The 12,499-nt window shown below is 42.2% G+C and overlaps 1 protein-coding gene across 7 annotated transcripts in view; it reads right to left on the reverse strand.

The window, feature by feature from the left end:
• DEPDC5 (DEP domain containing 5, GATOR1 subcomplex subunit) overlaps positions 1 to 12,477 on the reverse strand; it is a 39,138-nt gene extending 26,661 nt beyond the window's left edge. For 2 of the 7 annotated variants that reach the window (XM_030285779.4, XM_030285778.4), the window contains exons 1-21: positions 12,235 to 12,374; positions 11,547 to 11,664; positions 10,736 to 10,823; positions 10,025 to 10,071; positions 9,604 to 9,689; positions 8,721 to 8,804; positions 8,004 to 8,053; positions 7,422 to 7,491; positions 6,992 to 7,070; positions 5,998 to 6,059; positions 5,506 to 5,575; positions 5,017 to 5,089; positions 4,773 to 4,876; positions 4,392 to 4,466; positions 4,067 to 4,201; positions 3,534 to 3,595; positions 3,367 to 3,440; positions 2,792 to 2,861; positions 2,251 to 2,287; positions 1,736 to 1,856; positions 477 to 697 (exon numbers count right to left, since the gene is read on the reverse strand). In XM_030285779.4, the coding sequence (XP_030141639.4) occupies positions 477 to 697; positions 1,736 to 1,856; positions 2,251 to 2,287; positions 2,792 to 2,861; positions 3,367 to 3,440; positions 3,534 to 3,595; positions 4,067 to 4,201; positions 4,392 to 4,466; positions 4,773 to 4,876; positions 5,017 to 5,089; positions 5,506 to 5,575; positions 5,998 to 6,059; positions 6,992 to 7,070; positions 7,422 to 7,491; positions 8,004 to 8,053; positions 8,721 to 8,804; positions 9,604 to 9,689; positions 10,025 to 10,071; positions 10,736 to 10,823; positions 11,547 to 11,604 (1,666 nt within the window). In that variant the 5' untranslated portion in view covers positions 11,605 to 11,664; positions 12,235 to 12,374. Of the gene's footprint in view, positions 1 to 476; positions 698 to 1,735; positions 1,857 to 2,250; positions 2,288 to 2,791; positions 2,862 to 3,366; positions 3,441 to 3,533; positions 3,596 to 4,066; positions 4,202 to 4,391; positions 4,467 to 4,772; positions 4,893 to 5,016; positions 5,090 to 5,505; positions 5,576 to 5,997; positions 6,065 to 6,991; positions 7,071 to 7,421; positions 7,492 to 8,003; positions 8,054 to 8,720; positions 8,805 to 9,603; positions 9,690 to 10,024; positions 10,072 to 10,735; positions 10,824 to 11,546; positions 11,665 to 12,234 lie in introns of those variants that run through there. The other 5 variants (XM_012578122.5, XM_030285781.4, XM_030285780.4 and 2 more) reach the window with 5 other exon arrangements.
• Between the last annotated feature and the right edge of the window lie 22 nt (positions 12,478 to 12,499).

Raw genomic sequence — 12,499 nt, forward strand, 5'->3', positions numbered from 1 at the left:
AGTGCCAGCACTGCTAACACACTGAGACAGCTCAGCAGTACATTGTCAAAAGGAAGGATCCAGAAAGTGAGTCTTAATGACAACAAATCCCTACAGAGAAATTTTATAAGCAGGGTCCCCCAGGGCTCACTGCTAAGGGCAGCTCTCATTCAATAGATTATAGGTGACCTGGATAATACAAGTTCCTTGTGTATGTCCACACTTGCAGGCAGGCACAGGAGAACAGTCAAGTACTAAAGAAGGCAATAGGCAAGGGAAAAGAGCAAATCAGTGTCAGAACACTTCTATTTAGGACAAGCTATTAAAAAAAAGCAATGGAATTGGACAAGGATGACAAAGGGAGAATGCACACCAGCTGCAGCTATGGAAAAGCTGTCCCATGAGTGCCAATACATCTGGCTGGCCTGCCAGCGGCCAACACAAACTTCCCCCTCCTCTCCCCACCAAAGGCACCTTCCCACCTGCCCCAGGCTGACCTCTGGTGCTGGTATAGCCCAAGGAGCTGCTGACTTCACACTGGTGCAGGTGGGGCCGCGGGATCATCAGGATGTTGGAGATCTTGCCCAGAGAGCTGTCGTCAGAAGCCTGGCTCCTGACCTCCTCCGGGGGCAGCGTGCGGCTCTGCAGGGAGGGGCTGCACGAGACGTCGTAGGAGCTGGAGCTCTTCCTGGTGCGGCTTTCCCTCTCCCTCACTGACCTGCTCAGTGACAGGAAAGGCAGATTAATCCCCAGGTCATCAGGGGCTGGGACAGGCCCAAGTCATGCAAAAGACTCAATGCTCAGCAGGTGAACTCAAGAAGAGCATTACAGGGAAGCCATCACTATCTTTTTTGACTGGTTGGGTAATTTATACTTCTGTGCATCACACAACATAACACAAGAACACTGCAACACTTCCAGCACAAGGGCTGTGAAAGGACCTGCTCAACTCCCTCTGCAATCCTACAGACACCACACCAACCTGGGTGAGATGTGGCCTAGTAGATACCTCAGCCTACAGTGCCAGAACCATGTAGCTATATGGAAACTACTTTGAATTATCAACTATTTAAATTGTGCTGCCATCTTTCAGCATGTGTCCCTACAGGCTGCTCAAATTAACATACTAACCAGAGTCCACATGCTCTGAGTTAGACAATATTACTGAAAGCAGCAAAGTAAAAAAAGTACTTCAAAACAAGCTTGTCAACCCCATATTTTTGAAAAAGCAATTAAATTTATCATTTATTCAATGAATTTGGCCAGGAAATGACAATCATCAGTCTTTCTCCTCAGACAAAAGGACATGGAATAGTTGAGAACCTGCACTCAGCTTTTCTGCCTCTTCTCTCATTCAGACTGGCATCATTATCAGGGGGGATTTCTTACCACTTTAATCACCAGTTACTAACCAATGCATCAAACAATCTATTTCTACAGCTCTGTGCAAGTCTAATGTGCAAATACTTTCTTAACCCCCTTGCAAAATCTGCTAGGAAGACTAGTTACTAGTTTTATTCCACTTCAATTAAAATTTAAAGAAAAAAAAATACATTTATGGCTTTTCCTAGACCCCCCACACTATTTTAGAAGTAAAACACCAGACAATTAGTCATGAAGATCGGGTACAGGTGAAGCTTTTTGTTCAACTGTGAGCATGCAGAGATCAATTCTCCCTGTATTTCTCCAAGTATTTTATGTATCAAGCACACATAACATGGCTACTCCAGAACCAGTGCACTCCCAAGCCTCTCACCTGAAAGTGGCACAGCGCTGGGCTCTGGCTGGGCCTGGCAGTCTGAACACCTGGGCATCATAGCCATCATAATCTACCTGGATAGGCAAGGCATTCTCAGCATCCTTTGGAGCTCCTAATGCTGAAATAAAAATCATACAGCACTAGAACATCTTTCAAGAATGTTCAAGATCTGCAAGGCAAAGTATCCATCTCTCACCCCTAAGGAAAGTATCTATTCCAAAAGAAATCCCAAGGTGTCATAAGCAAAGCAGCTGGAGCAGCTCAATTATCAAAGCTGGTGCCTCTGAATCAGGCTGGCTAAGGCCATAATGCCTTCCCCCATACATCCTAAACACTAAATGAATAATTGTCAAGAAGTCAACTGGCACATGCAAGTAACTCATCAAATACGAGTTTGATGGTTTTCTGTAACAATTGTCCCTTCCTTGTGCTAAAGTGTCATTGTCTTCCTGCAGCTGTTTGTTACTTCTGGGAGTCAGTGGGACAGATCATTCCAGAACAGAATTACTTACAGGCATCACGATTATTTTTTGCTTTCTCTGTCAGTGGCTGGAGGGTCCAACAAAGGAAGTGTGAAGTGACCAAAAAATAAACAAGAAAGGAAAAAAAAAAAAAGAGAGCAACAGAAAAGACAGATGGAAGGGAATCAGTCAGTATGTTCTAAGGAAACATCCCCAGTGTGATCAAAGTTTATCTTGCTGACTCAGTGAGGCAGCCAGAGAACTTCAGAAATATTAAATACTGATATTTGATCACAAACCTGTGTGAAAAATACAATGCTCAATACCTTTCTTCCTCTCCATAGAGATCTTTGTCACAGAATGAAACTAATTTTCGTGGTGGCTAAAACATTTCTCACCCAGTTTTATCTAGGAAGGAAAGACCTATAAACTAGTCTCTCATTCACAATCCCCACAACAAACCTTGAAGCTTTGCTTTCACAGCCTTTTAACACAGAAACTTAGTTTCAGCTGTTGGAATACTTGTGATGCTTGACTGAGAAGAGGTATTGGGACAAGCTAGTAAGAAAATATAGATCAGAAAGATTCCCACCTTCCTTCCTGCCAGCTTGATCCGTGGAGTGAAGCTGTTACACAGGAGTTGGCTTTTGGATGTGTAGAAACTGAAAGAAAAAATAGTGTGGCTTTAAGAACTCAACACAGTTGGTTTGCTACTCAGTAAGCAGACCAGGAACCTGAGTCAGCTATTGGATAGAGAAAAAGGGATACCTTTCTGTGCATAAAAAAGTATGGAAAACACTGAGGGATAGTTGAGATAAGCTACTCTTCACCTAAAGACAGGGCTTTGATACTTGTACAGCCTCAGTCTAGACACTTCTTAATATGCTTAACCCTGCATTGCCCAGTTCATTTTCTCTTTCTACAGAAACACACCAACTTCCACTGTGCCATTCACACAACTCTGATTTACACAACTGCAGTGATTCACACCAGCTGTTTGAAAACCCTGTCATTTCTGCTAGGTTGCATTAATCCCAGAGTTCTGCAAAAGTAATGTATTATTTCCTTTGCTTCTCAAGGAAAGCAGAGGGGATAAGAGAATTCAAGAGATTGTGAGGAGTAAAGCAAAGCAGAAGTGTTAAGCAAAAGCTGATAGAATTCCCCTACCTATGATTTATCCAGTGTGGGATATTGTAGTCATCACCCATTCGTGAGTCACCAGGGCCACAGCGATTATGGAGCTGTAAGAGTAATCAGAAGCAACTAACTGTATCCAGACAGTCACAAAATGAGTAATGTTTGTAGCAGAACATGAGAAGGGAAAGCAGCCTTACCTTAAAGAGTGGTACAGCATGCAAGGGTTGCTCTCCCATACACACCAAATCCACACCTATCCCTGTAAACAGACAATAGTAGAGTTCAGCTATCGACCAAGCAGGACTGATACACTAAGACAAAATAGATCACCAATTTTAAGACCCAGTATGTATTCACATCATATTAATCAGAGGCAATAATACTGAAAAATGGCAGTTAATGGCCCCATGATATGGCTACAAACCAACAGTACCTGTGGGGATATAAGAAATTATTTTCCTGAACTAATGCAACTCATGCAGGATTATCCTTTAAGAGAAAGAGAACTTCACCTGTATGGGTGCAAGCCTATCACAACCAAAAGAACCTAAATGCCTCTAAGTACTCTGAAAATCTGCTCATTTCAATACTAAGTGCAGACACAAGCCTTGCAGCTGTAACCCTTCCTCCCAGAGCACACAACTTACAGCAGACACTTTTCACAGCCAGCAGCAGCTGAGTCTTTCCCAGATGTGTGTTTGCCCTCAGAGAGGTGCAGGCAGTTATTTACCATTGTCAATCATGCGCTGCTTGGTCAGGATCATGAGGAGCCGGTCCACCTCGAACACGCCCACGCCGGGGGTGATCACCACCGACATCTGCCCCGTGCGGTCGAAGTTGCGGTTGATGTAGTGCTTGTCAAACACTGCCAGAGAGAACGCAGCAATGCTGTCAAAACACCCTGCATGTTTCCTTCAGAGAAAGGCAGGTGACCACTTAATATTCCCCTCCTCTTCACAGTGTTAAGGAAAAATAACATCAGCCCACAGCCATTTATTGGCAGCTGCTTTAATGGTTCTTTCCCTATATATTTTTACCCATTGCTCGTAACTTACCATTGAATGAAAGATTTATAGCCTCCAGGTAGTTCCCTTGTGCTGAGGTAGAATTGTAACCTGAAGGAAAGCCCTCTGGAAAAGTAATCAGAAGGGGGGAAAAAAAAATCATCATTCCTGTATACCAGCTTTATATAATAAAAAACCCACAGAAATATACATCTGTACTAAATACTATTGGTTCAAGAATGACAGGCAAAATTGATGTTAAGTTCCACAGAAAGACCAAGGGAAATTGCCCAGCCAGGAGAGCACTAAGTAGCATGACACCAGACTCCAACTAAAAATGGATAGTTTACTGACAAGCTAAAAATTAAAAAAAAAAAAAAAAATAGAAAGACAGAGCAAAGGATAAAAGTAGGGAAAGGAAGATTCTTGTACCTGCTTGCTCGAGTCGTACCAGCACAGGATACTGGATGAAAAGCTTTTTAATGGTCACAAGCAAGGACGTCCACTCCTCCCGCCTCTCATTCTGAACTACGACTCTAGAAAAAACACAGCCTGATGAGGCCCATGAAAGAAGTGAGAAGGGAAGAACAAACTGTAAAAAAATGCACAAAAGGGTGCATCAGGTTGCATGTACACTGTTGGACAAGAGGTGAAAAGAATTGGGAGGAAAACATACTTGTAAAAATCTTCATAAAATCTTCCCTCATGATCCTGCCGAATTGATGCACGATGTGTTTCAGGAAATTCATCTGAAATTAAAGGAAAAGCACATCTCATCTCATGCTCTTCTATAGAAATGACTCATCTTTTCCAGCAAAAAAGCTGTTATTTCCATTAAAAATAAACAACAAAAAACAAAGCCTCCAGCAAGCAAACTAAAAATCAAAATGCTTGGAGAAATACCAGACCTCCTATACAATAAAAAACTGCTTTTAAACCAATATGACAGCTTGAGTATGATGAGAAAAAATTGCAACACTCCTCTATGTAATGTTCTGAGGGGAGTATTTTCATAACAGTGGCTGTGTACCTACTGTGCTTGATAGAGAATACTTTGAATATGGCAATTGAAAAAAAGATAAAAAGTCCCTGTCAGCCTGTGACCAACTTTCAAGAGACAAGATAGGTTTAAAACTGGAAACATGAAAATAGAGAATTTGCATACCTATAGATTTTGCTTCATAAAATGTTCTTGAAAATAGAACCACTGTCACTTCATGGCTGCAATTCTTCTCCTGTCCAAGAAGAACAAATGTAAAAAGAAAACATTAAAAGTCACATTTGGTAGAAAGTTGTGTATATACACATATAGTAACAGCCTTTCTTCCCTCATACCTAGGCACAAAGGTGACTAACAAAACCTAGACTGTTGCATTAATGGATCTGCATTAGTGCTCCAGCTGCCTCTCTGAAATAACAAATGGTCTGTCCTGCAGATTCTGTGCTGCCTGGCTATATCACATTTACCAGGAGCACTCTCCACGAGTCTCTAAAGAAGCTCCTCTCTGTAATTGCCAAGATTTTTGTTAATAAAACAGACAGATGACAAAGTTTGTTTATACCCACAGCAATTTGATATTCTGAAGTGTTACTGTTCAGAGAGATACCCCTAACAATTACAGAAAAATAAAAAATTAAAACTGAACTCAAGTATTACCTTCCATTTTGTGAAGAGGTCAGCAAGGAAACCATTCACAGCTTTCTCAAAGTATAGATCCCCTGCAAAATAAAAATCTCCCAAGCATCAGATAACAATAGTTCACCTATAGAAGTTACATATGGGGCATATCTAGCCCTAAGATTCTAGGACAATTATATTTATTAAATCTCAAGCAGCTGTGTGCATAAAAAAGGGCAATATCACTAAGGTGGTAAAAAGATTAAAAACCATGACTGTTTTATGATAAAAAGATTAAAAAGAATAATTTTTTTTCAGAGGATGTAAACATGAGACTTAATGCCAGAAGAATCAGACCTTTAATTCATTTTTTCAACACATTTGCAGCATGCTGGGAAAGCATCTGTACTGTCTTTTAGGCATAGAATGCACAACGGATCCCCTGCTCTGATTTGAATAGTTGCCCGGTTCCATATGCCTAAACACATGGTCAAAGGAAGTGGCAAGAGGTTTGCTGAAGAATTAAGCCAGAAAAAAAATAGGATGACACAGAGAAGTGACTCATTCTTAATGCCTAAAGCTGTAATACTTCCAGCTGAAGTTACCAACTTCAACCTGGGCTAAGGCAGGTTTCACTTCCTCAAGAAGCCAATATGAAGAGAAATCTAAAACATCAAGGCCCTCTTTGCACAGGACTTCCACACATTTCTGGCTTCAGGACTCACAAAGTTGCACCTGCCCTCATCACCCAACACGTTCATATCCATAGAAAACCTTTCCAATGCTCACAGTGATTTCGTGGCTGAGATAATGGTACCCAGGCTCTACAGGGACAGGAGAAGGATGGCACAGGCAGGGACAGAAATGGGTGGCACTGCAAGGAAGGATCTAAAGAAAGACCACAACACACCCTGGAGCACTGCTTAGGCCAAAGGCAGGATATTTTAGCGGTAGAAGAAAATAGCAGTGGCAGTTTTCTAGTAGGGGCAGAAAGGACAGTTGCTACCATCCACAGCCACAGTTACCTACGTACCATAAATATCAAAATCCCACATTTCACAGCTCATCTGGATAAAAATATAAACCATGGCAGATGTGGAGCGGAAGACCACCTGGAAAGGAATGCAAGACCTTATTTAAAACCAAGTACATTCATTAGAAGGTCCAAATGAAGAGGTTAACTACACAACAACTCATACAACTGTGGGCCTTGCATCACAGGGAATTTCCCCTCTAACAAGTTGGCATTTCCACTGAAACAAGTAATTCCTGGTGCTGCCAGCACAGCAGAGCTGAAGTTTAATTATTATTCATTGTCCTGAACTTATTGCCATTCTTCACCTTACAACCCAGCCAATTCCAGTGATCCATACAAATCCGCAGGCAAGAGAGAATTACAAAAATCCTGGCAGGAAAGGAAAAGAAGGGAAAAACTACTTTCCCCCTGTTTGCTGAACTCTTACCCGGGTGTCCTCACTGATGTATCCACAAGTGACTTTCTCACTCTTTACCCACAGTTCACCTGCCTGGGCCCTGCAAGAAAAGAAGTGCAGAATACTTGAATATGAAGACTAGAGAATCAGAATTTGAGCAAGTAAGAGATATACCAACATCTGCAGTCAAATAAGTCATAAGGATGACTTATTGGTTAAAACCTGGTGTTTAACCCAAAAGATGTCAAACAGCCATTTCCCTCTGCATCTGCACATTTCCTGGTCCCTGTATTACTCAAACAGCAACTGAAGTAATCGCCTCTGAATTATTAATACAGCTTGGGAAGAGGGGTAAATATTCTAAGAGATAAAAGAAAATTATTTGGCCTCCATCAGAGGCCACAAGCATAGCTGGCTGCCCTACTATTATTTTATTTTACCCCACACCAGATAGAAGCCTTCCCCCACCCCGCGGTGCAGACAGAAATCTATAGATGAGTAAGAGAACAATGAAACACAAAGGATTTTTCAGAGAAGAGTCTCTAGCTGGACAATTAAAATTCATGAAGCTAAAGCAATAAGTCACAGTAAGCCCTCAGAGGAGGCACTGACCTGATACCTGCAAATTCAACTTTTTGGGTGACATATGCACATGTGCTGACCTAGGAAAGAAGAATTATATGTGTTAGAAAAAGAGCAGGCTCAGAGTGAGAACAATGTACATAAAAACCACTCACACTCAAACATAATTTTTATGACAGAAGTCACAAAATCCATTCAGTGTAGTTACTACTAATAGCTCAACCTACAGAACCTCTGTAATAGACAACAGAAAATCACTTTTAACACAGATCAACTCTAACTGCAATCATTTGCCTAATTCACTGCACTTAGAGGAGTCCAAGATTGCACTTCAGAGATGCAGGCAGAAGATATTCTAACAGCAGCTTATTAAGTGGTACTCTCAGAGAAGGGACACTTCAGCATACTTCTACTTGACAAACATTTGGATTCAATTCCTTCCAAATGTAGTAAATCATTACAATTCAGAACATAAGTTTTAAAACTCTCTACAGCATTTTCAGTGCCCAAGGCAGTAATCAAAATTATACCAGTGGAGTAGGAAATGGTGGGGTTTGTTTTTCTGCAACATTTACACCCATTTATCTAACTCTGGTGTGCCACTCACTGCACAAGATCCTCAGGAGCTGCAGGCACTGTCTTTGTCTTTGGCTTTCTGCATTTTGCAAAGCACTTCTTTTCTTTCACAGCAAACAAAATATAAAGGTTCATCACCTGCACCCTGCCCAAGGGCAGCAGGGGCCTTACCAAACTCTTCTTCAGTCGCCACATATCCCCACGCCCAATATACTGATCTTTAAATGTCAGCTCCACCAAGTCCAAGGTCACCTCCTGGGAAATGGGTGAAAAACACTGCTTAAATTTTACTGGTTGTTTTTAAGTAGGGCCCACCAATCTGTTCATTTAATTACCAATGTTATAAGAAGGGCTATTCAAAAGCAAGTCAATATCCCTAAAACTGCAAGATAAAAGGGAAGCCCATACAAATAAATATCAAAGTTGTGCGTGTACCTCAACTATTGTGAGCTGCAAAACATTGCATAATGTGATCAGAAAAAGCCCAAGGACTAAATCTGCGCTACAAGTCTCAGTGCATTTTGGAAGGTGAAATAAATTACTGCCTTTGTTCATGACATTAAGGAAGCCTCATTTCCTGCAGATTTTTGTCTTGTGCAGAATACAAGTTCTGACTGTAGCTCTTTTAATAGCTATTTTTACAGACATTTACAGGAAATGCCTCTAAGAGGTTCTGTGGTATCAAATAATGCAAATCCAGGCCATGGCTCTTCTTTTGACTAGGCCACCTTCTGGTTTTTTTTACCATGCCTGGTTCGCATTAATTTCTGAAATTTAAAAATATGTGAAATGTCTACATTTCTACCAAGCTCTGTTGAAGCAGGATCATAAGATTTCAAAAAGAGAGCAGAAATTGTAGGGAGAGAAGAAACACATAAAAAACCAAAAAGTAATACAAAAGTCCAAGGCTCATTTTCTTAGGGAAGAAGACTAAATTTCTTTCAACAAAAAATAAATGCCTTTCTTCCCCCAGACTACCATAGATGGAAAATCACAGGGCTCTGATTTGAGTCAAGTGATGGAATGGATGGAAACAAGTGGCAAAACCACACACCTTTGGGTCAACAACATTGACATGGACATCCTGGTACGGCCGCAGGCGGAACACTTGTGCAACTGTCTGATCCACACTTATCGTTTCTGCCACAAGAACAAGAGAGGACAGCAGAGAAGTCAATGTCCCCAGCAGGTTTCAAGTGCTTTACAGGTACAAAACCAACACAGTGAGACTGTCATGAAACACAAATTTCAGGCTAAAATGCCAGGTTTGTTTAAACCATACTCACGTTACCCAAAAAAAAAGCAGATTTAGAACCAACTGCCCATTTTTTGTTAAAATTCTAATTCTTCCCTTGCTAAACAGACAAAACATTAATTTTCTTCTGAAATTAAATACACATGCTAGCCAATCAAAGCTACAGCCCAGTCATGTCACCCTTCCTATGATTCTACTGTGCGTAAGTCTCAAGTTTTACCTTTTTGCAAATCTTCCTTAAGTGACTTCACTTGGAGAAGCAGGGGACTAGCATGGAAAAGAGAAGAAAAGTAGACAAGTTGAGATACCAACAGTCTCTCTGGTAAATCACACACTCAAAACTATTTAGTAACATGGACCACAGGATAAGTTAAAGAGAAACATTAGTATTTTCTAGAAAGCTTCATACATCATCCTCTCCACCTGTCTCTATCTTGCTCCTTACACTCTTCATAATTATAAGGTACTCTTGAGGTAAAGATGATACTACAAATAGGAAATTGGGTCACGCAAGAACTTCTCAGATCCTCACACAAGTGTACTGCCGCTTTTCAGATAGAGGCTGCAGGATGAACAAGTTCCTACAAGAAGGCCACAAAATTTTTATTTTGACTAGGATATACTGTAGAATAATCCTTAGGTAACAGCAGATCTAGGAAGAGGATACAGACATTGTTGATTCTATATTCAGGTGCTACTTGGCCTATCGAAGATCAGCAAATTAACACCAAACACAAAGAATTCCATAAATTTTAAGGAAGCACTCTTTCTAAAGTTAACCTCTTTACTTCTCTTTAGGCAGGAAAAAATCATGGCAGCATCCTGAAGCAAAATTATGTCAGCCCTAAGAGCCTTTCATTATAGAAACCTCTCCACATGAACAGATCCTTTCAGTGCTCCCACCTCACTGATATCATCAAAGAGAATTCACCTGTATTCATCATTGGGATGTGCAATTTCCACAACATCTCCCAGCTTGATTTGAAGAAATACTTTAGGATTCACCACCAGTTCATCATCTACAAGACATAAATGGATGAGGGCAGTGAACAGATATATACTAAACACAGACACCTGCATGTTTGCATACAATAGCTCAGCATACATAAACACACCAAACCAAGATGAACACATCAGCAAAATGCTTTCTATTCCCCACATGAAGGAGTCCCTACCCAGCCACTTCAGATCAGCCACTCCTGCAGGAACAAACAACTCAAATAACAGAACTTTCACAAAACAAGTGTTCAGCTAATACTGTGCCTTATTTAGGGAACCAGAATCATCTTCTGTACTCTTCATACAACAAACATCAGCAGGAAAGCAGACAGCTATAGAATCTCAACAAGACTTATTAACAGTCTAGAAGTAGTGAGCAATCCAATCAGTGGCACTGTTATTAAGGCTCAGAAACACATCTATGTGCAGTCATAAGTCACTGTCATATATGTCACTCATTAGGGCGACCAAACCACCAGATTAAGAGAAAAGTGTTGCAACAAAAGTGAGGAAGAAAAAATAAAACTATCTTATTTTTTAGATACAATATTGGTCTCTTCCAATAAACATTCATTTATTTTGCTGTGTCCTGTTATTAGAAAGAGCTTTCCAAACTCTGGCTGGAAATATTGCTTGTTACATCAAAGTTCCATCTTCACTCTTTTGTTTAAAAAAATCAATAAAACAATTGCTTTCAATTAAGTGAGTGTTGGTCTCACTGTTATGAGGTAGGAGATACTGACCACTGCCTCCAAACCCCTTCTTATGTATGACGAGCTTGTACACCTTGTTGGTTCTCATCTTGAGCTCCAGTTCCTCTCAGATGCTTCGAGCCAAGACGGTTAAAGGCATCTTGCATATCTAACATAGAAAGGAAAGCAAACACAGATTTCCTGTCAATGCAAAACCATTGTGTGTGTTCTGCACGTGAACACAGCACGTCGTCCCGGCCGATTTCACCGCAGCGCGGCAGAACTGCGCCCAGCAGAGGCGCCTGCGAGGCAGCTACAGGTACGGGCACCAGGAGAGAGGGACCTAAAAGTGTGTTTTTCAAATAGATTAAAGGGTTGTGCTTTGCAGAAAATCATTTACCGAGCTACAAAGTCGTGGTGGGAAAAAAAACCCGTATAACTAAAATCTGTTAAAACAAACTCTATGAGCTGGAACTGATGCGGGTCTGGAAAGAAGCGCTGCTTGGTGCTGCGAGCCGGCAGACCCGCGCCGGGGAAGCCACAAAAGAGCAGGGCCGGAGCGGAAAGCGAACAAACCCAATCAGTTACAGTCCGCTGCCGTGCCTACAGGCATTAAGCAGCCATGGAACCGCTGCGTCCATTCGGCCGCTCGCTTACAGGGAAAGACAAGCGCATGGAAACACCCGAGCTCCTGCCCGGAGCAGCGGCGAGGCACGGTCGGGCTCGCCAGGGTCCTTACCCGCACGGGGGGCAGCAGCGCAGAGCGAGCAGCACGGCGGCTCACGCCAGAGCCCCGGGGGAAGGACACGGGGGAGAACGGCGCAGTCCGGGTGCGAGGGGAGCCCGGACACCTCAACGCTCCGTGCCACTCACGGCGGACACGGGCCCGGGCGGCTGTACCACAGCAGGGCACAGCAGAGCGCAGCGGGGCCCCGACCTGCCGGTGCGCGTCCCGCGGGCACCGCGCGGCACTTCCGCGTCCGGGGCCGCGCGCCACGTGACAG

The sequence above is a fragment of the Taeniopygia guttata genome, chromosome 15, assembly GCF_048771995.1.
Source record: "Taeniopygia guttata chromosome 15, bTaeGut7.mat, whole genome shotgun sequence".
NCBI lineage: Eukaryota > Metazoa > Chordata > Aves > Passeriformes > Estrildidae > Taeniopygia > Taeniopygia guttata.